The sequence below is a fragment of the Terrapene carolina genome, unplaced genomic scaffold (assembly GCF_002925995.2).
Source record: "Terrapene carolina triunguis isolate 2854851 unplaced genomic scaffold, T_m_triunguis-2.0 Scaffold67, whole genome shotgun sequence".
Lineage (NCBI taxonomy): Eukaryota > Metazoa > Chordata > Testudines > Emydidae > Terrapene > Terrapene triunguis.
The window spans coordinates 33,909,418-33,932,867 of NW_020664418.1; the positions used below are offsets into that span (position 1 = coordinate 33,909,418).

General features: G+C 44.3%; 1 protein-coding gene across 1 annotated transcript; it reads left to right on the forward strand.

The window, feature by feature from the left end:
* The first annotated feature begins 1,000 nt into the window (after positions 1 to 1,000).
* On the forward strand, positions 1,001 to 23,169 carry GATM (glycine amidinotransferase). Its single transcript, XM_024203099.3, has 9 exons — positions 1,001 to 1,115; positions 3,084 to 3,302; positions 11,651 to 11,846; positions 13,704 to 13,894; positions 15,858 to 15,995; positions 16,276 to 16,440; positions 18,478 to 18,541; positions 18,663 to 18,779; positions 22,040 to 23,169. The coding sequence occupies exons 1-9, from the start codon at positions 1,047 to 1,049 to the stop codon at positions 22,150 to 22,152; spliced, it is 1,272 nt and encodes a 423-aa protein (XP_024058867.1). The 5' UTR covers positions 1,001 to 1,046; the 3' UTR covers positions 22,153 to 23,169.
* The last annotated feature ends 281 nt before the right edge of the window (positions 23,170 to 23,450 follow it).

Genomic DNA, 23,450 nt, shown 5'->3' on the forward strand with positions numbered 1-23,450 from the left:
CTAAATGGAGTGCTGGAGGGAAAAACTTTGAGGGAACAGTTCTATGTTAGAGAATGCAGTTCTGTTGAAATCAAAAAGCTTTGTGAAATTGTGTTGATTTTTCCAAAACTTTGTTTCCGTCAGAGAAAGTTCTAATGGTGTCAAAACTTCCTGACACTCTTGGAATGAAACATTTCCATTTTTCCCTTTGAAACAACTTTTTGTTTTGAAATCATTTACTTTTGTATTGTTTATAGTATGATGTAAAGTAGAAATCAAAACGATGTTTCAGGGTTGTCAAAATGAAAACTTTAGATCAATCCAAAATAGTTTTTTTTCCCCCCAGAATTTTCTTTTGCAGAGCATTACAGCCTTTTCGGGTTTTGTTCCTAATTAGAACAAAAACAAATAGATTTGAAATCTCAGAATCCTCCATTATCCATGACAGCTCTAATTAAGAGCGCTGGTATTAGTTGATCAGGTAGAGACTAGAATGAGAGACTATGGAAAGTGTATGAAATTGCAAAGAGGAGCAGAATGACAACAGACCAGAGGTTCCTCCTCTTCCCCCCCCCCCACCCCCCCATCAAAATATTTGGCCAGGACATATTAGTTGAAGTGAAACAAACCAATGTATTGTCAATCAAGCTGTGGGGAAGATACCATCCAGAGAAACCATAGGGATTGAAAAGGGGCTGGATAACATTGATCACAGGGGCTACGTTTCATCTTGGGACAGCACCAAGCACCCGAAACCCTAGTGACTAAGGAGCGGGTGCTGTTAGTGCTTGGGCTAAAGAGATGTGCACTGGGACTGGCAGGGAAGGTTGGAACGGCCACTTCTGCACCCTCCTCTCCCCGGTTAATGTTGCTCCCCCTCTGCAGCCCGGCTGCACAAAGGGAAGGAGCCGGGGGCCGCTCTGCCCGCCGGCCCGGCGGCAGCCAATAGGGAGGGAGCGGGAGGCGGGGGGCTGCGGGAGCTGATATAAAGGCCGGGGGGAGCGGCTCGGTCCCTCGCTGGGTGCTGCGCAAGGGCTGGGGTCGTTCCTGCTGCCAGCTCCGGAGCGATGCTGCGAGTGCGGTGCCTGCGCGGAGGGAGCAGGGGGGCCGAGGCGGCGCATTACATCGGGTCCCAGGTGGGTACCGAGCCCGCCCACCCCTGCTGCAGTGCGGAGTCCGGGGACCGCGGTGCAGGGTGTGAGCTGGGGATGCAGAGGCGGCTCCCTGGGTGGGCTGTGTGCGGAGACTGGGTGCTATGGGGGCGCTGCCCTAGAGATAGGTGGAGGTTATTGGGGGGGTGCTGTAGAAGGAGGCACTATGGGGTTATTGGGGGTCCTGTGGGGTCATAGGGGGTGCAGAAGGGGGCACTAAGGGATTACTGGGGGCACGCTAGGGGTTATTGAGGGTGCAGAAGGGGCACTGGGGGTTACTGGTGGTGCTCTGGGGGTTATTGGGGTGCAGAAGGGGGCATTTTGGGGTTATTGGGGTGAGGTGGGGTTATTGGGGTGCAGAAGGGGCACTTTGGGGCTGTGGTGGGGGTACAGAAGGGGGCACTAGAGGTTACTGGGGGTGCTCTGGGGGTTATTGGGGTGCAGAAGGGGGCACTGGGGGTTACTGGTGGCACTCTGGGGGTTATTGGGGTGCAGAAGGGTGCACTGGGGGCTACTGGGGATGCTCTGGGGGTTATTGGTGGTGCAGAAGGGGGAACTTTGTGGACTCTGGTGGGGGTGCAGAAGGATGCTCTAGGGGTTATGGAGCCGTCCTGGGGCTATTGGAGGGGTGCAGAAGGGGGCTCTGGGCAGGCTATTGGGGGCGCTAGCGTGGTACGCATAGTAGGAGCAGTGAGCGCTCCCCTTGAACCCAGCCGGTTCATGGTTCTTAGACCAGCCGCATCCCTCTGGCTGGGAGGAAGCCTCCTTCCTCCCCTTAGGAGTCGGGCGGAGCCCCCCTGGTTATCACTGGGTCTCCCGGTCCTTGAGCAGAGAGCCCCGTTTCCATTCACTGCCTGCAGGGGCTGAGCTACTCGGGTTAGGGAGAGAAGACCCCCTGGACCAGAGCCTTACACTGAGCTAACCTGGTTTGGAGCAGCCTGGCTTAACCAGCCGCAAGGCAATGACCCTGTCGCCCGATGGAGCTGGGAGCCCGATTCCCACCCTGCAAGGTGCCTTGGGCTGAGGAGGGAGGAGGGGTTGTGCTGATCCAGTAGCCACCCAGACCCCCTGCCCTGTAATGGGGTATGTGTGAACATTAGCAGCCCCCCGCAGGCTCTGCCACACTTGATGTGTTTGCTATGGCAGGAATAGTCTGACTGGCTGGCTAGTGTTTCCCAGCAGCTGGTAAGTGAACAGCTGGGGCTCTGGGAATCCATCCAGGGGACTAGTTCAACTAATGGGGTTTAGGTGGCTAGGGAATTGCTTAGAGCACTGTGAGTGTAGGGGAGAGGCAGTGGGAATCTAGGAGAGCCAGGTATTAGTGCTAGCTAAATTTTAGTATGCAGGGTCCAGGCTAATGTGACTGACGTTTCTATGTAAATCTTTGGAGGGTGGGGAGCTAGTTTTTCAGATTATAAATTTTGCTTTCTGTTTTCTAGCTACAATAGTCCACGTTTTGATGTGGCACTAACACAATTAATGGACTATGCTTAATTTGCTACAATTTCACTTGCAGCTTTGAAAAGCCTTATTTGTATTGTGCCCAAATCCCAGTACTTTACATTCCCAGTCGTCCCCAGTTCTGCAGTGCACATACAATCCGAATTAGTGAAACAGGCGCTATAGCAGCTGTTGAAAAGGTAACTTTGCCCCATTCATCAGTCCTATTCCTGCCTTTATGAACCAAATTAGCTGTAACTGTTGAAGCTGGACCATTAAACAGTTAACCATTGTCTAACATGGGTGTTTTTTTCTTTAAAGGTGAAATGTCCTTTAAGATTACAGTGGAGTAGCTGTAATAAAGAGCCTTTAAGGTGTAAAAAGCCTTTTGGGTAAAGCACAGTACAGTGAAAATATTCTGTAAAATACACTGGGTACTTAATTCTCCTCTTCTTTTTGTGATAGAGTTGTGTGTTAGAGTTTATTTTTTTCCCCTCTCCCTCCCCCTTTAAGCTTGGAAGATCCTTTACAGGATGGGTGCAGCGAACTTTCCAGAGCACCCAGGCAGCTGCTGCCTCCCAGAATTCCTGTGCTGTTGATGACCATAAGGCCACTGCCCCTGTTCCAGAGGACTGCCCTGTCAGCTCATACAATGAATGGGACCCCCTGGAGGAAGTAATTGTGGGGAGAGCTGAAAATGCCTGGGTCCCTCCTTTTTCTGTGGAGGTTAAGGTAAAATTCTTATATTGAAAAAAACAAAATGCCTTTTTACGTATAAAATTTCTTTTAGTTTGCAGGTACATGAATACATAGAGTTTACACAAATAATTTTAAAAGTAGAGTTCAAAATACCTTAATACCAATGTTTAACCAAAGTGCTGCTACTAGAACGACTACATATTTTTAACTCAAATTCTAGAGTTGATAAAAATTGTGACAGTTATTAGCTTGATTATTATGTGCATTATTCAAGTCTCTTGTGCACAGTCTGGAAATGAACTAAGGTTGTAGAAAGTTCGAAAGCTACCTTTTTCTTGTCTTCTACCGATGACCCTCATTTACTCTTTGGCCAAAGGCATGTGCTAAGAATAAACACCTGTATTGCCACTTGCTTGTTAACATAACCCAGTGTAATTAGGTTCTCATTTACTTCCTGATTCTGGACTAGTCAGGGCATCATACTAGAGTTATATGTACTGTCTTCAAAACAGCCATGTGATAAGGATTCAGGCAGCATCCAGAACTGTGTACATAAAAGTTCAGTATTTTTCAGTATTGTGGCTGTATGGGTTTGGGTTTTGATCCTACTTCTGTTCTGACATACTCCCTAGTAGAATTAGTAAGGTAGTTTCTGCAGTATAAGTTAGGCCAGAGGAAAGCATAGATGAAGAAGGTTCTTCTGGGCAGGTGCATCTGCCTTCTGCTCCTTCTGGCTGAGTGCATGGCTTATAGACCTAGCCAATCTGGCCACTGACACTCTAGGCTTTGAGACAGAGTATAAAGTTCTAGCTGCAAGTTAGGAGGATTGTTTTATTTGAATAGAAAGCTCATCATTGGAAATCCCAGACAGTAGATACAACAATGTATGGAAACGTCTGTTTTCCAAGTGTATTTTGAATTAAGGTTGCAGAACAAACCTGATCCAACCCCTGGCTCTCAAATTTAGTTCTATTTTCAGGTGCTTTATTTCAACTTATTTTTTGGTGTATATGTTTAAAATCTTCCATTAATTACAAATGAACTGAAATGTTTTTAAAAGAAGAATTAAACTACTGCAGATGCCAAATTTTTAACAGGATTTCTGCTCACTTACTTATTTTGAAAGTGGAATGAAAAGGTTTTTAATCTTCCAGAAATGGAGTTTAGAGATTAGATCATCAGGTTTCAGGAGAATTGTAAAGAATGCTCCTCCCCCACCTCCAAACATAAGATTCATTCGCTGCCTGTCTCCTATCATTTAGACTCTTGGGGTAAAACCCTGGCCCCACTGACTGGTTAATGGAAATGTTGCCATTGGCTTGAATGGGGCTTGGATTTCATCCACGGAGACCAGCAGCTTCCAGTTCTTCAGCTTTGATATCCCATTTCTGGCTCTCCAAAAGATTACCAGTCTTCCAGGAAAAGAAGGAAATCAGAACATGCTATTTATAATGTAAAAGAAAAAGGGCACAAAGAAAAGTTTTGTTGCTGACTTCTGATATTATGGGCAAAATTCTACCCTCTCAACACTTGCCAAATCCCCTTAACTTCATTAAAACTACTGTATTTCTAAGGCTGGTAAATATTAAAAACGTGCTATTGTTACTACTACATTTTAACCCAGTTCTAGTGTTTGCTTGAGCATTTAGTTTTAGTTAACAATTTGCTCCTTGTGTCAGCTGCAATATCTATAGCACAGTGAGTTATGTCAAGTGTAGAATTTCACCCTTAACTCAAAAATGTCACATCTTTGGTTAAAGTACTACATTCTCTGGAGGAAGTGCAGACATACATACCGTATGTTGTTGGAAGCATTCATTGGCCTGATATTCTGAAAAGCCTCATAGTTCCGTGTATTTAAACAAGTCCTCATAGAACATAGGCAACTTTCATAACACTGCTACCTTCAATAAATTTACAGTATAGTGTAATAAGACTACTCTGCAAAGGGAAGACAATGGGGCTTAAAACCCACTTGGGAAAACTGCAAGAGTATCTGGAACACGTCTAGTGAGCGAATACAGAACTCCAAGTAAGACACATTTACGCACATATATTTTGCTTCAAAAGTTTCTCTTTCCTCACTGCAGTTCAGCTGATGATATATTGTGTCTCAAATATTCATGCAAACTACTTATTTGAAATAGTTATGCAGTAAACCATGGCTGCAGTTACTGTATCCTATTGCAATTCGTGAGGCTTGCTTTTGGCACTCACGCCAGTCTTTTGGCTGTAATCTGTAAATGATGTGCATGGCATAAGAAGGAGGAAAGAATGAATAGAAGCATGGTACCAGTACATGTCTGAGATGAATATAATTAGAGTTGGCACTGAATGAGCATCTGGGTGGTATAAAGCATGTGGAAGGATCTCCATAAGCATCAGTGCCACATTTGGGATAGCGTTAGAAGTGTAATCCGACAGATTTGCTAATTCACACTAATGACAGGGAGATCCTTTGTGAATTTAAAAAAAACAACAACCTCACATCCTGAATGTGATGGTGTGTTGTAATTCAGTCTTAAACTAATATTTGAACTATACAAGTATTTTATACTTCAGCATATGCTAGTAAATATTTTGTTGTCTATTTTGTGAAAAAATGAATTCTTAGTAAAGAGGCCTTGTTACAGCTCTCTGATATATCTTTATTAAGTAGAGAAGAAAGATTTCACTTTGTGCTAATTATAAAATATTGTATTAACAAGCTTTTGCATTATTTTGACATTAGTCTCTTTCCTCTTTATGGAATGTCTGTCTCTCTGTCTCTGTCTCTCTCTCCAATCTTCATTGCTAGTTTGAACATATAACTGGAGAACATTACCTTTCATATCTAGTTACGTATTTGATGTAAATGTATTAAATTATATTCCTTTTTTACTCAATATGAATATTTAAAATAGACTTTCACCAGTAATGTACTTCCCCGTTTATTGCTTATCAGTAGCGGCGGCTCCAGGCACCAGCACTCCAAGCGCATGCCTGGGGCGGGAAGCCACAGGGGGCGCCCTATTGGTCCCTGCGAGGGCGGCAGCCCTATTGGTCCCTTCGGCGGCATGCCTGTGGGAGGTTCGCCGGTCCCGCGGATTCGGCGGCGGGTACACCGAAGCCGCAGGACCGGCGGATCTCCCGCAGGCATGCTGCCGAATCCGCGGGACCAGGGACCTCCTGAAGGCAGCCTGCCTGCCGTGCTTGGGGTGGCAAAAAAGCTAGAGCCGCCCCTGCTTATCAGGTAAGTAAGTAAATATAAATTTCTCCAGCTGGAGTCATTAGCGAGGTCACAATACCACGTTTAGAAACCACAGTTTGCTACACAGGAAGTGATGTCAAATGTTGGCTCTGACAGCACTAAATCTGGTAGGAGAAAGATGCTTAGAAAGGATAGAGCAGGGGTCGGCAACGTTTGGCATGCGGCTCGCCAGGGTAAGCACCCTGGCGGGCCGGGCCAGTTTATTTACCTGCTGATGTGGCAGGTTCAGCCGATCGCGGCCCCCACTGGCCGCGGTTTGCCGTCCCGGGCCAATGGGGGCAGCGGGAAGCCGCGGCCAGCACATCCCTCGCCCACACCGCTTCTCGCCGCCCCCATTGGCCCGGGACGGTGAACTGCGGCCAGTGGGGGCTGCGATCGGCCGAACCTGCCGTGTCAGCAGGTAAATAAACTGGCCCGGCCCGCCAGGGTGCTTACCCTGGCGAGCCGTGTGCCAAATGTTGCCGACCCCTGGGATAGAGCTTCTCTTTAAACAGGTTCTGACAGTGTGAAGGAAATATAGGGCAGTTTAATAGAATTTTGGTAAACTACAATAAGGAACATTTTTAACATTATAGCAGTGACTCTTTCAGGCTCTACTGAAGTATCCTAGCTTATATGTAGGTAGCCAGAAGTAAGAAGGTATAGCTGCTTCATCTGCATGTCACTTGTCTTGTAATATGGTTAGCATAAGAATTACTCTTCCATTTCAAACTTGGTAGCAGGGAAGGGAAATTTAAACAGGCAAGGCTGCTGATGGAAGGCAGAATCTTGGGTCCTATGTGCTTAAGATGGCCGCAGTCTCCCATGAAGGATAAGATTCAAAACTTCATGGGATGCGTTGTGTCCAATAGTGAACCCTTTGTCAGTACCAGGGTGAGTGTGAAAGCGGGGAGATGTAGAGGAGCTCAGGAGGCAGAAGCTATTCAGGTTCTTCTGATATGGTTATTAAGATTGTCCTGCCTGTGAACCATACTTCTTGCTTCTTGGGCTGTATCGTGGGAAGCATAAAGATCAGTGTAGCTCACAGGTAACAATGTCTGACTGGACTGGAAGGCAGGAGTGGCTCTAGCTGTGTTGCTTGCTGACTAGAGCAGAAAATGTATTTGTGGGCCCCCGCCACCAAGTGGGTGAGCCAACCCACCCTGCCTCCCAAAACCCCCACTCAGTTGGCCAATCAGTGGAGGAGGAAGAAGGAAGGAGGTATAGGGACATCCCTGCCATGCACCCTTTTCCCCAGCTATGCTGAGAGCAGGGATGGTGTGTGTGTCACTGCAGGATCATCTTTACACTAAGGTGATCTTTCCTAGGCCAGTTAATCCAGTTTTGCAACCAGATTATGCTATCAGTGTGGTGATCCACGATCATAGATCTGTTCTGTTATTTCTTGGCAAGGGAAGGGGAGAGAGGGAAACAGAGTGAGACTGAATGTATAGCAGGGGAAAAGGGGCAAGGGGCTAGTCTTCATTGTGCCCAGATATATTCTTGGTGGCTCTGGAAATAACTTGCATGTATCCTGTATGACAAACTTGTCTTGTTAACTGAACTGGATTCCATTGGAATGCTGAGCACTTCACATGATCAACACGTGTCTTCTGGACAGCTGGTAAAGCCTGAGAGGTGATCAGATTACCCAGACCTTGCCTGGAAAAGAAAATAGCTTTGCTCACAAAAGGAAGCAAGAGGAGCTGCTTGAACCAGTGGGCAGGGTGGCCCTGCAGAGGCCTCTGTCCCTTCCGTACCCGGGAATTGGGTGGTGTGTTTGGACACATACAATTTTAACACTTCCTTGTGAGTGGCTGGATTTTTCCTTCACTGCCATAGGTCCATTGCAGGAGTCAGTAGGCAGGCAGAGCGTTCTTGGCTAAAGTCAGTCTGGCAAGCCTCCAATGGGCACCATTGCCTATTCCCCGCAGTGTGGTCACAGCCCCATCTCAAGTCTGTACCCTGCCCGCTGTGGCCCTGCTGCTCCTTGGGGGAGGCAGTGGTAGGGACTGTTGAGGAGGGCGGGCTCACTGTCACTCCTGTTCAGGTAGACTGGAGCTCCTGTATCCCATGAACATTGTTCCCTGTGTGCAGGGGAGCTGGAGCCTTGTGCAGAGGAGGGAGGTCCCAGCTCCCACCTACTCCTCTCTGCGTGACCTCTCCTGACACCACTCCAGAAGAGCCACAACGGATTGGCAGCTGTGAGGGCCCCATACATACAGTCCCTTACTGCATAGGCAGAGTCCTCTCCAAGCAGTGGGTTTCAGAGTTAACAGCCTTGTTAGATCAATAGGGCAGTTCACACCCCTCATAGCTGTTGTTTCAGGCTGTCTGCAGACGGACGCAGACACCACTGCACCAGTGATCCTCTGGTCATGTTTTCTAGCTTTTCTTCACCATCATGAGGGCTAGAAACACAATCCTTCTAAAATGAAAGCTGAGAGACTTCAAAATCATCACAGACTCAGGGGCTCCAGGCACATGGCTATAGTGTCTGTCTTAATCTGGGTCTGACAAGTGGAAGTGAATTAACCTTCTGCTTCTTCCCCCTCCAGAACAGTTTTCTTTCCCCAAAGTATGGGCATAAATCCCCTTCTGCCCCACTGGAGGAGCCGACTATCAGCCCTCAGGACGCTTTTGGAATCCCCAACATCAACAGAACTAGTCTATAACACTCAGTATTGAAGTGAGAGACTATGAGATGGGGTGGCTGAATGGAATAAAAGAAAATTTAAAATAAAAATTTCTGTGGGGTGAACAAGGTAGAGGGGAGCACAGTAAGTCAGTTGAACAAGTAACAAAACCTGTACTACTGGCATTTCCCCTCCAGGTCATTGTATGACTGTTTGTCTGTTGGGCCTTCTTAAACTGTAAACTCGTCAGGGTGGAGTTTCATGTCTTGTGTGTTGGCACAGTGTCTAGCATAATGAGGCCCCTGTCTTGGCATGGGCATTTGGGCAATGCTGGAGAATAAATGTTAAGTAATCATAAAAAAGCAATTTAGAAGGATGTCTGCTCTTAGTCACTTCATTTTGCACTCACGTAGGGTTCAAGTCTTTGTTCAGACACACAACTGCCACTACAGCTTTTCAAATCAGTTCTTTGGTTTTTGCACCTGTACAGAGTGCCCCTATCTGTGGCAGACACACGTGTTTGCATATGTGAAAGAAAAGTGAACCCCAGTACAATGTTCTTTCTTTCAGTGGAGTGAATATTTTTTCAAAACCCTCAGTCTTGGTGCTCCTACTCTGAGAGAATCTTAGATTTCAGACATGTGGTTGAGAGATGTTTGTAAAATGAAAAATGGTAACAGATGGTGTGGATGAAAGCGTCAGGACTGAACTCCGATTGCCATAACACAGAGATGGAGTTATTTATTCTTTGGTATCTGGCTTTAGTCAGGACAACCAGTGAGGTCGGCCAGTGCGGTGCTGAATATTTTTGCCCCCCCCCCCCCCAAAACAGGCAAGTTCTTATAATAAAAAGCAAGTAGTGAAGTAGTGGGTCCCTTGAGCTGCTCGGGCCCTAAGCAATTGCTTAGTCTGCTGGCTCTGGAGGTCACTCTGAGGGGAACGCTTTCTGAGTAGAGGGAAGTATTTCTCTACTTAGATTACTGGTCTCCTTTTATGGCGACAAGTAATAAGGTCACATGGAGCGGACACATCTGTATAAAGAGCTGTAAGATGAATGGATGAAATAGTTTGAAAATTCTCTCTGAAAGATAAACGCTGAACTTGCAGGTTGTGAAGAAATTTGTGCTCTTGTCACATTCCAGGCCACTCTTATTCTCAGGTCTCTTTCTGCTATTTGTAGATCTCTCAATCTTGGCAGCAGACGGTACATGCAGACTGTAACTGGTGTTGGAGCTATTTATCTTCTGCATGTCTGAACCTTCTCAATATGTACTACTGAAATTTAACTCCAGACACAGATGTAACTGTTGGCTGAGACACGCACCTCACTGACCATTCAGAGGCAGATTGCCAAAAAGTGGTCTTCGCTTTTCAAGAACTGACGTGTGCAAATGGCAGGCCATAGAACATAGATGCACAAACCACATCAACTGTACACACAAATAGTATTTAAAATATTATACACGTCTTAAGCGCTGCCAACTCTTGCCCTAGTGGCATTATCTGCAGTCATGAGCCTTCTCCTATTCCCTTGTCTCGAGTCCCTAGATGCTAGAGGGTCCTGTAAACCACTGACAATTATTTCTGTGCCTCCTCTGAAGTATTGCAGAAATAGCTGCAAAGCATTTTGAGGCACAGATGAGGGATACGAGTTGGCGAATGTGGAGTCAATAGAGGAACAAGGTTGAGAAACCTTTCACAAGAACAGTAATGTGTAAATACCACAATCAACTGCACTGTATAAAGCAGAGGTGGGCAAACTATGACACACAGGCCACATCTGGCCCACGGGACCATCCTGCCCAGCCCTTGAGCTCCCGGCCGGGGAGGCTAGCCCCCGGCGCCTCTCCCGTTGCCCCCCTCCCCTGCAGCCATACCACCACGCGGGTAGCGCTATGGGCGGTGGGGTTGCGCGCTCCCGCCAAGCAGCATGGCAGTGTGTCTGCCTCTGGCCAGGCGGCATAGCTGCCAGACATGCTGCTCTGAGCAGCATGGTAAGGGGGCCGGGGGGTTGGATAAGGGGCAAGGGGTCCCGGGGGACAGTCAGGGGACAGGGGGTGGTTGGATGGGGCGGAGGTTCTGGGGGGCGGTCAGGGGACAGGGGGGTTGAATAAGCGTGGGAGTCCCAGGGGGCCTGTCAGGGGGTGGGGGTGTGGATAGGGCTCAGAGCAGTCAGGGGACTGGGAGCAGGAGGGGTTGGATAGGGGGTGGGGTCCTGGGGACGGTTAGGGGACAAGGAGTCCCGGGAGGGGGCGGTTAGGAGACAAGGAGCGGGGGTGTGTGGATGGGTCAGGGGTTCTGAGGGGGGCAGTCAGGGGGCAGGAAGTGGGAGGCGTCAGATAGTGGGCGGGGGCCAGGCTGTTTGGGGAGGCACAGCCTTCCCTACCCAGCCCTCCATTCAGTTTTGCAACCCCAGTGTGGCCCTCGGGCCAAAAAATTTGTTCACCCCTGGTATAAAGTATAACCAGATATCACAGTGTTATTATGGCCACTTCTCTGTCGTCTTTTATTTTCAGGCCAACACATATGAAAAGAACTGGGAATTCTATCAGAAGTTTGGAGGACAGAGCTTCCCCAGAGATCACTTAAAAAAGGCTATTGCTGAAATTGAAGAAATGTGCAATATTCTGAAAATGGAAGGAGTAATTGTCAAGAGGCCTGAGCCAATTGACTGGTCAGTCAAATATAAAACACCTGACTTTGAGTCTACAGGTAAATAGCATTCTCCAGCTGAGGTACTTACAATGTATCTGTTGGGCACCTAGGCCAAGGAGGTAGATCCTTTCCATTTTACTGTGGGATGGGGTAGCAGGCTTTTGAGAGATCCCCGGGGAAAAATAATCAGGAGTTGCCCTTCCAATTTTTATAGTTTAAAAAAAAATTCTTTGTGGCTGTTTGAAAGCCCACACAAATAGGAGCAACAGTAAAAAATGACGGCCCACAGTGTCATCCAGTGGAGAAAGTGAACACACTGAAAGATTAGAGAAATGTTACTCTAATCTTTCAATTCTAGTAATTTTAGGTGTGGTAACAGTAAATTTTAAAAAAAAGTGGTTTTTATTTTTTAAACGATCTTGTCTTTTTTCAAATGATAGACATTCTTGTTTGTAGCATGCAGTGTAGTTGTGTCAGTCCCAGAGCAGTAAGGTAATATCTTTTATCCAACCAACTTCTGTTGAGGAGAGACATGCTTTCAAGCCAGACGGAGCTCTGCTTCAGGGCTGGGAAACAGGGCCGGCTCTAGGTTTTTTGCCACCCCAAGCAAAAAAAATTTTGGCTGCCCCCTGTCCCAGCCCTGGGCTCCTCGCCCCCCCCCCCCCCCCCCCCCCCCCCCCCCCCGACTCCCCCCCCCCTCCGACCTGCACTCTCCTTCCACTGCAGCCCTGGGTCACTGGTAACTCGCTCCCAGGGCAGGTCATTCAGCAGGAATTTTAGATGTGCACAGAACACAGACAGGATTGGTTCCCATATGGTTACAGAACTGCAGTAAAATGGAACAATTTTCAGCTTGTGTGATTGTAGGATATCTGAATGCATATTATAAGACTGTCCTACATAAATGAGGAAAAGTTGAGGTGCCTTTATTATTCTTTTGTTCCACTCTTGGGGGGGGGTCCCGGGAGGGGGCAATCAGGGGACAAGGACCAGTGGGGCTTAGATAGGGGGTGGGGTCCTGGGCGGCAGTTGGGGCAGGGGTCCTGGGAGGGGGTGATCAGGGGACAGGGAGCAGGGGGGTTGGATGGGTTGGGGTTTCTGTGGGGGGTAGTCGGAGGGAGTGGATGGTGGCAGGGTGGGGCTACCCTCCCTCCCCGTGAAGTGTCCTATTTTTTGAATGTTAAAATATGGTATCCCTACCCTTCCCAGTGCAGCTCTCCATTCACAGCAGGCTGCAGCATGAGGTCTTAGCTTCCTCACTCCCGCCCCCTCTTTCCTGTTGGTAGTGGCCAAGGGAATGCTGGGAAATGTAGTTCTTTCCCTGCTCCAGGGCTGGCTCTATAGGCAGGGAGCTAACCAAGGAACTACAGCTCCCAGGGCCCCCTGTTGGTTCTCAGCTCCCATGCTTGATCCCTGCCGCCCCTGCAAATGGGCTACCCCAAGCACCTGCTTGCTTTGCTGGTGTCTAGAGCCGCCCCTGCTGGGAGAGGATTGTTTAGTAAGTAGTTAGCACATATTCTAAAGGATCACTCAAGGTAGAGTGGCCCATTAACACCTTTGCAGTCATAGGACAAAAAGAGGGGGTTGTTGGGTTGCAGATTGTTGTAATAAACCATAAATCCATTGTCTCTGTTCAGTCCATGATTTTAATGTCCAGCAAAGTTATGAATTTAAGCTCCAGGCTTGTCTTTTGAAAGTGTTGTGCCGGTTTCCTTTGAGTATGAGGACTAATAGGTCAGACATAGAGTAAACACTTTTCACAAAGCGACCATCCACAGTCTTTTATCATTTTCCTGTGTGAGTTCATTCAAGAGTGCAGTGATTGTCTTAATTGTAGGCGTGCATCCCTAGGCTGGAATAACTGTCCAAATAGCCTAATTAGTTCTAATGTGTGTTTGGTTTTTTTTCTTGTAGGTATGTATGCTGCCATGCCAAGAGACATCTTGTTGGTAGTTGGAAATGAAATTATCGAAGCACCAATGGCTTGGCGTGCTCGTTTCTTCGAATACAGAGCATACAGGCCAGTCATCAAAGACTACTTCCACCGGGGTGCCAAGTGGACAACTGCACCCAAACCCACAATGGCTGATGAACTGTATGACCAGGTATCACTCTCACCTTGTCTTCATAACATCAGGGGATGTTTTCACAGAATTTTCTGTTGGCTAGTTTCAGCCTCCAGTTTAGGTTTGGGAAACTTTACAAAACTATTAACATATTTCTTTTAATGTTGAAAATAAAAAGAAATCAGTGTTGTTGGTTTGGGTTGTGTGTGTGGGGAGGTTTGGTGAGGCTTAAATGGGGCTTAAATGTTCTCACGCAGTGTTCTTAGCCCAAACTCCGTAGCAAGAGCTGCCCTAAGTGAGAACTAGAGGTGAAACAGTGGTTATAGCTAAATAAATGAACCAGTGTATTTTTATTATCCAAAGGGAGAGCAATGTAAAAAATAGCATAAGTGGTGAAAAGTAATCTGGACTTCTAAAATCTGCAGACCTGATTAAAATCACAACAATATGGCATGATATGAGTAAAGAATCAGGCCTTGTCCTCAACACTTACCAGCTAGAATAATCCGTTGTATTTTCTCTTACTGAAGGCTCGTTGGCCCCTTCTCTGTTCATTAAGGTGAAAGATGTTCAAAATTAAAAAGCTTATCGAAATATTCTTTGCTGAAGAAATTGGTTGGTACTTTTGAAATAATTTGCTTTTTGAGTTTTGTGTAATGACTTAAATCTCACACTCAAGGAATTCTGTCTTAATTTAGGATGTAATTAAGCCCTCCTTTACTGCAGTTACAATACAGCAGAAGTCAGTGGAAAGTGTCCATATTAGCAGATTTGGTTAATGGCTATAACTCTATAAATCATTAAGAAAAGATCATTGAAGGCATGTTGCTACAGCTGTCTTTATTTTCTTAAATGAACTTGAAGTATTTTGAGTGGCCTCATCTTGCAATTCTGACTTTCTTCCTGTAGTCTTGAGGAATAGAGGCCAAATGGTTATATGATTTGCTCATCTGTAAAAAGAGGACAACATGATCCCTACCTTGCAGAGATGTTGTGAAGATTATTTATAAATTGCTAATATAGCGTGCAGCTGCTTTCCTTCAAAGTTTTCTGCAATGACCCTTTCTACCTTAAACCCCACCAAAGGCCAATTTCTAGTCAGTTTTACCTACTGGCTCTCAGTGTTGGTAGCTATCTAAAGCCCTGAATATTCTGGGGCTGACTACAGAAGAGAAATCTTTTACCTTATGCCTCATTGTAGTAGGTACGATTGGTTGTGGGGTGGAGCTTTCTCAGTGCTAGTGGCCTGCCAGAGCAGGGTTAGACAGCCTTTACAGCATATTTCAAGGCATATTTATTCAGCTTCTTTTGTTCCTTGCGGTGTATTCTGTCTTTCAGCAAAGGCATTGGCCCTTTGATGCCCATTCTGGGTAGTTTCACATCATTTGTTTTTAATTGTACCATATCTCTTTGATGCTATAAGTGTTATAAAAATCTTGGAAGGTCTTACCTTCTAGGTTAAAGTACTGTGTGTTTGGGGCTGAGGGGTTGTGGCTTCTCCAGTCTAAAATGTGACAAAAGCACACAGTGCAGCTTCGTTAGACTTTTAAGCCTGCAAGGTATTTACTCACACAGTGTATGCAACAATTTGTTAGGCTGACAGTTACACAAGAGCTTTTTGTTAACTGAGCCACATCCTATGCCAAAGTTTGGTAATGTCAGTCCAGAGATAACCACCGTCAAGGGCAGTCCATTTTTTGTATACAACAATTGACTGTATTTCTTTATTTAAATTACTACCTGTTCCTGAATGCACTTGATACACTGCTGATTACTCCAGCTACTTGAACCTGTATGCCAATGAGCTTCACTCATGCTTACTTTGTTTTCACTCCAAAAACAAGAAAACCACATTAACTTCAAGGAACATGCCAGATATCAATATAAACACAGCTATTTTCTGAACTCCAACATACTTATAGCATCAAAGCTTTCCCACCAGTAATTCAACCAGGCTAAATTTGTTATGCATGCTTTGCTTTGTTTTCTCTCTTACAACCAGGATTACCCCATCCGCTCCGTACAAGACCGACATAAACTGGCTGCTCAGGGAAAATTTGTGACAACAGAATTTGAACCATGCTTTGATGCTGCTGACTTCATTAGAGCTGGAAGAGATATTTTTGTGCAGAGAAGCCAGGTAGACAGTCTGCTTCCTATAATTTCTCGATATTTTAGTTACTGAATTTCTCTAAATGTAAAACAGTATAGTTGACAGTGAAAGTTATCCTACATAAACGGGATGTCTGACGTGCAAGATGAGAACGCAGCATAGCTGACATGATAGGTTGTTAGTGCACAAACTGTTTTTATAATAACTATATCAAATAATTAGCATTTTTTAAATAAGCAAGACCAAATATTCGGTATGTTGTAGCTTATAAAGCTAAAACCAAATCTACAATCGGTCACATTTCCAGGTCACCAACAATTCAGGCATTGAGTGGATGCGGAGACATCTTGCACCAGAATATAGAGTTCATACTTTGTCCTTTAAAGATCCTAACCCTATGCACATTGATGCCACGCTTAACATCATTGGGCCTGGTCTTGTGCTGTCCAACCCAGATCGCCCGTGCCACCAGGTAAGACAGTAACAAAGTGTGGGGGAGGAAAAGAAACAAAATTATATTGCAGTCAGCTTGCCTGGAGTAAATGGCTGCTGTGCAATTGCTGATTCATAACTGTGTGGTTCTTTTTCAGTTGTGTAAATTCTTGTGCTCTAGCTGCTAGAGGCCCTATGTCAATCTGAGAGCAGGGATTTGCAGAGTGATTGGGTGGCTGTGAAGTATGACTTTAAATCTGAATTCTGATTGGCTCTACCATTGGAACTCCACCTCTGAGCACAACAAAAATGATCCAGTTCAGCTCTTCACTCCCCGCACCGCTCCTTCCTCCCCCTTTAGAAAGGACATGTGGGATACATGTAACGTCACCCTTTTATTATGTGGGTAGACTGTAAATATAGGAAAGTGGCCCCTTGCATATTAGGCAGCATGGAATCTCAAGGCAAATATTTAAAATAGCTATTCTACTTCTGTAGCATTTGCATGTTAATTATATCATCTTCTGGGTCCAGAGAGAGAGGCTAAGGACCCCTTAGCTCTTCAGCTGAGTATTTTTTCTTTGTATTTATTCTAAAAGCCCTCTTGTCTGTCAACTGTCCCTGAAGCTGTACCAGTAGGAAGAGAGCTCAGAAACCTCTTCCCCATTCAGCTGTGAAATAACTCTGAGAAAGACTTTGAAGGGAAAGAGCCAGAACAAATGTAGAAACCCAGCACATACTTTGTTATGGGATTGGGGGTTAATACTTCTAACCAGTGCAAGGGCAGAGGGAAGGAGGGCACACTTCAGTTTAATAACATACGTATTTGTAATGTGCTAGTACCTGGGGACTGCAGTCAGAACTCCATTGTGCCAGGTACTGTACAGGCACATAACAAAGATAAGACTGCCCCTGTCCCAAAGACAGGTTTCAGAGTAGCAGCCGTGTTAGTCTGTATCCGCAAAAAGAACAGGAGTACTTGTGGCACCTTAGAGACTAACAAATTTATTAGAGCATAAGCTTTCGTGGGCTACAACCCACTTCTTCGGATGCCTGTCCCAAAGAGTTACAATCTAGAATGCTTCTGTAAACTCAGTAACAACCAGGATGTGTTGCCAATATTTGAAGGCCCCCACCTACCCCCCCACTCCCAAAGTCTCCTGCAGCATAGACTGCCAAGCCTGTGTACTAGAGATGAATGTGCACACAAAGACTGGAAGGTGAAGGAGCAGGATTTTTTCACTCATAATGCTGACCACAAGAGGAGGCAGTGCGGCTTGGTCAGTTTATGTAAGTACACTTGCTGGGAATGTCTGTCCTTTGTTTCTGAAAACTCTGCTGAGTATATTGATGGTATAACACAGTCCCATGTAGTACAGAAGCAGAGCTCCTTTTTAGCAAGGAGATCCTGCCAAAGCACCCTCCAGCATGCACCGTTCTGTGTCCTGGACTAATAAATATCCGTCGATCTCAAGAGTTTTCTTTAGCCAAATTGTCCCATTTGTTTTGGGAAGACATTGTGTAGTTAGAGTAAATATTATGTAGTAAAAATAAACTATTCCCTAGGATGCCCATAGACTGGTGCTGTTTGTTAAATAAGCTGCACCAGGAACCAATTTATTCCTGCTCCATGTTTTCTGTGGAGCATGATTCATAGGAAGAATAGCAGTATATTCTTCTGCAAAATTCCATGTCCTTAAATAGAAGTCTCATTGATATAACTAGTCCTTTGTGCAGTAACACACAAAAGAAATACTACTAAAAATATGCAATGAAATACCGTTCACCGTTCATAAATCCATTTTAATCTGTGGGGCCTAATTGTTTTTACATGAAATCTCTTCTCTCAAGCTGTATATGTGTAGTATGCAAAATCCACGAAAACGAATGCTGGTACTTTAGTGATGAAACTTTGAAAGAATTCGTAATTGTGCTTACATGAAAAGTGGATTTGTAGAAGGAACTTGAATGAGGAGAGGGTCGTGGTTTGGTAAACTGGGGTGAGGGAGGGTGTGCTATGAAAAAGAGCATGGAGGCAGTGATAAAATACTGAGTGTTTAAATTGAATATCTTTCAGATTGAATTCTTCAAGAAAGCAGGCTGGACAGTGATTTATCCGCCGTTGCCACTTATCCCGGATGGTATGTTGAGTTCACGCTGCTGCTGCTTCTTTTTAAAGACACGCTGGTTTTCAGAGTGTAAGGCAAAAATGATACAAAATGTATAACTGCAGTATTGAGAGAACCATTTTAATGCTTTTAGACCACCCATTATGGATGTCTTCGAAATGGCTCTCCATGAATGTCTTAATGCTGGATGAAAAACGAGTGATGGTGGATGTCAATGAGACTCCAATTCAGAAGATGTTTGAAAATCTAGGTATGTCCTGATTTTGTTTACACACTAAGGTTGAAATGGATTATCTTAAGATGTCAGTTATGTTTGTACCTATGAATGAAGGCTGCACTCTTAACAGGCAGTATAGATAGCACTGTACCTTTAAATGAAAGAACTCTCTTAACTGCTGAATTCACGAGTGAGAACTGGTCATTTAATTACTTACGATACACCACTTACTTACATGAATATGGTTAAAGAGATTTTTGTAAAAAACATGAGCACACAACTGACATTAATGCATTTCGATAGCCTTATTTATCCTTTCTAGCCAAACTCCGTTAAAAATTTTAGAGTTTCAGTTTGAAACATTCTGTATACTTTGAATTCTTTTCAGACAAGCTGAGAATACTTGACAAAGGTATTTCAGCTCCGTTAGCTGTCACAGGAGTGACAGTTTCTGGGAATAACTCTGTAGCAGGGCAAAGTTCATTCCTCCAACTACTGGCACGTGGAAGAGAAGAGAACTCAAACTAATTACCTAAAATGAATTTTATTGCATACTGCTTATTAGGAAGGGGATGGGGAACAGCCTGTGAAAATTTGCTGCCAGAGAAGAGATGGATTCAATGAATCCAAGTACTTCAGTCACGATAGAAAAAGGGTATGCAGAAACTTAAATCTTAGCAATAAGCACTGGAGACACATTCTATACTTGTGAGAAGATGGCTGGCAACTAATCATGGAATCATAGGACTGGAAGGGACCTCGAGAGGTCATCTAGTCCAGTCCCCTGCACTCATGGCAGGACTAAGTATTGTCTAGACCATCCCTGACAGGTGTTTGTCTAACCTGCTCTTAAAAATCCCCAACCATGGAGATTCCACAACCTCCCTGGGCAGTTTATTCCAGTGGTTAACCACCCTGACAGTAAGGAAGTTTTTCCTAATGTCCAAGCTAAACTGCCCTTGCTGAAATTCAAGCCCATTGCTTCTTGTCCTATCTTCAGAGGTTAGAGAACAATTTTTCTCCCTCTTCCTTGTAAAAACCTTTTAGGTACTTGAAAATTGTTATCATATCCCCTCTGTCTTCTCTTCTTCAGACTGAAAAAAATTGGATTTGTTTAATCTTCCCTCATAGGTCATATTTTATAGACTTTTAATAATTTTTGTTCTTCTCTGGACTTTCTCCAGTGTGTTCACATCTTTCCTGAAATGTGGCGCCAAGAACTGGACACAATACTCCAGTTGAGGCCTAATCAGCGCGGAGTAGAGCGGAAGAATTACTTCTCATATCTTGCTTACAACACTGCTGCTAATACATCCAAGAATGATGTTTGCTTTTTTTGCAACATTGTTACACTGTTGACTCATATTTAGCTTGTGGTCCACTATGACCCCCCCAGACCCTTTCTGCAGTACTCCTTCCTAGGGAGTCATTTCCCATTTTGTATGTGTGCAACTGATTGTTCCTTCCTAAGAGGAGTACTTTGCATTTGTCCTTGAATTTCATCTTATTTACTTCAGACCATTTCTCCAGTTTGTCCAGATCATTTTAAATTTTAATCCTATCCCCCAAAGCACTTGCAGTAGCATTCACGGTTTCTTAATTGTGACAAAACTACAGCATTTTGACTTACGCTGTCAGGGTGTCTTTTCATCTCTCAGTATGTTGTATTTTTGTTTAATTTCTGTTAAACAGGCTGGAAAATAAGGCTTCAATTTGATCAGTGAATTCTGATCCCACTACAACTGGAGAGTCCAGAGGAGAGCAACAAACATGATAAAAGGCTTAGAAAACCTGTGAGAAAAAGTTAAAAAAATTAGGCACATTTAGTCTTGGGGAAAAAACGACTGAAGGGGGACCTGATAAGTCTTCAGATATGTTAAGGGCTGTTATAAAGAGGACAGGGATCAATTGTTCTCCATGTCCACTGAAGGTAGGACAAGAAGTAATGGGCTTAATCTACAGCAAGGATAATTTAGGTCAGTTTTTAGGAAAAACTTTCTAACTATAAGGGTAGCTAAACCTGGAATAGGTTTGCAAAGGTGGTTGCAGAATCCCCATCATTGTTTTAAAGAACAGGTTGGACATGCAACTATCAGGCATCGTCTAGATTTGCTTGGTCCTGCCTCGGTGAAGGAGGCTGGATTTGCTGACCTCTCAGGTTTCCTTCCAGCCCTATGTTTCTATGATTCTATGAAGTTATGCTAGCAAAGATCATATGAGCAGGACTCAGTATGAGAATCAGGAAACAGCTGATTGCTGCAGGCGGGAGGCGCAGGGAGGTAGGGGGGAGTTGCTGATCCATGGGGCCGCCGGCGGGCAGGAGGCTCTGGGGGAGGATGAAGGGGAGCTGATAGGGGGACTGCCGGCCCACCCTGGTTCCAAGCCCCCATGGTCAAACAACATTATAAGCAAACGTTGTGCCACTTTAAATGAGTATGTTCTCTAGTAGATCAGTGATGTAACAATGATACATCCTTCAGACTTAAGCTTTACTGACTGAGTTGCTGGACTCAGAACAAATAATTTCCAGTTCACAAACTCGCTATCAGTTACTTTATAGTGGTGCAGTGAAAAAACCCAACCTAACCGGCTCTTCTGAGCAGCCAGTACTCCGGAGTGCTGCAAACTCATGAGCTAATGAAATCCCTGGTGTGAGAATGCACACTGTAGAAGTTTTCTGTGCTCTGATCTCAGTCTGCCTTTTGGTGTTTTGTGTGAACAGAACAATAGCTCAGACATGAGGGATGAAATGAAGCTCGACTTGTTCCCAGGAAATGAGTTTAACTGCCTCTTTCTCTTGCAGTGGACCAAGGAAATGTGTTGTAAGCTCTGAGCACATTTTGAATATCAGATTTTTAGGAAGTCACTATTTTAAAAGAGCATATTCTGTATCTACTAAACTCCAATTGCTCATGCTGAGATACCTGTAGAAAACAGCCCTAAATGTATACTGGCTTTTCTGATTCTTCACATTCCTACAACAAAGGCTGATTTTTTGTTTTTTGACCAGGACATTATAACACATATCACACAATGTCTCAGCTCCCAGCACTGTATATGCCTGAGGGTGTGGCTGGAATAAACAGACTATGTTCCTAGCTTTCTATACTTTGGCTAGAAGTTGAGTCAGTACTGAGCAGAGGAATTCTTTACAAATGGGTATGAAATATTTTGTACGAGACACGTGCAGCCGTGTGCGACCTCTGAGCATTGTTTAAAATTCTAACCAGTGCCTAATGTCAATCTTTTTTCTTTTCTTCTTATGTTCTCCAATGGATATTTTTCACTTACAGGCATTTCGACAATTAAAGTGAACATTCGCCATGCCAATTCCTTGGGAGGTGGTTTCCATTGCTGGACATGTGACATTCGCCGCCGTGGAACCCTACAGTCTTATTTAGACTAGTCTTCAGCCAGATGAGCAACCATGGTTCAGCTTGTGTGAAATAAGCATAGGAAACGAACAAACTTATTTCCACTTTTCTGCTAAAACAAATGCATGAGCTGTAGTGCTTAAGCAATGGTGTCCCTTACAGTGGTCTGAACAGATACTCCACTCTTCAGTTTTTTTAATTAATAAGTAAAAAGTGATTTTATTAAATACATAGTAGGCAGCTGCATTTGAAACTACTCCCATCAGCACCACAGGTCTTCTGGCTGGCTTTTTGAAAGATTTTCCTCTGTTTGTGAAGCCACTTCAGCATGGCTTCAAAAGTAAAAACTTGACAATACACCTAAGGCTCTTGCTAGAATAGCTTGACCGCTAATATTAGACATCTACCTCTATCTAATATTCTATCAAAAAGGCAGCTAGAAATGTTAGACCTGAGTTTAACATTCATTTTTCTTTCCATTCAGTGTTGTGTTGTGTGTGTGTGTGTGTGTGTGTGTGTGTGTGTGTGTGTGTGTATCACAATTTTTAATACTATTAAAACAGACTTAACCACCCAGAGCTTACATGGAGCCAGCTAATTACATCATTATGTATAACACTCTTTAGATTAGTTAGATTATACAAGCATTAAGGGAAATTCTTCAGAATTATATTAATCCCCTCAGTTATACTTTGAAAAAAATCTGTTTTTTTTACTTACCTCCCTTGTTCCAAAAGTTTCTACTATGTTTTCCTCTTCTAGAGTATTTTATCAAACGTATAATGCTTCACTGACCACTTTTATATTGCTGTAACTGGTTCTCTTATTTCACTCTTCACGTGTGCAATGTGATACCTGAGATACTGTGTCTGCAAGTTTCATCTTGTGAATGTGTTTACATAAAATGTATGGTTTCTCAATAAACTAAAGCTGATAAACAAATGCTGGATCTGTAATGAGAGCACACATGATGCTGAGAGACAGTTTTAATGTTAATTACTGGACATGTATTTTTTATGCTAATAAACTTTTTTGCATTCACAATTTAAGCTCTTGTTGCACGTTTTACACATAGATGAGTAAATATGATGTGCTTATTCCTGAGCCAAGACAGGATAGGCTTCTGTATGTATGATAAACTCACAGCTGATTTGAGCTATGAAGCAAAGCCAATTTATTAAGAACTGTATTGCAACTTGTACCTTACACAGACAACGCATTTTGTCCTCTCCTTCACAGCTGTAGTCATGTTTCTTTATCAGGGAGTTTACTAAATTAATAGTATCATCTAGCACAGGATAAGGGGAAAGTAGGCAAAGTTAAATGAGAC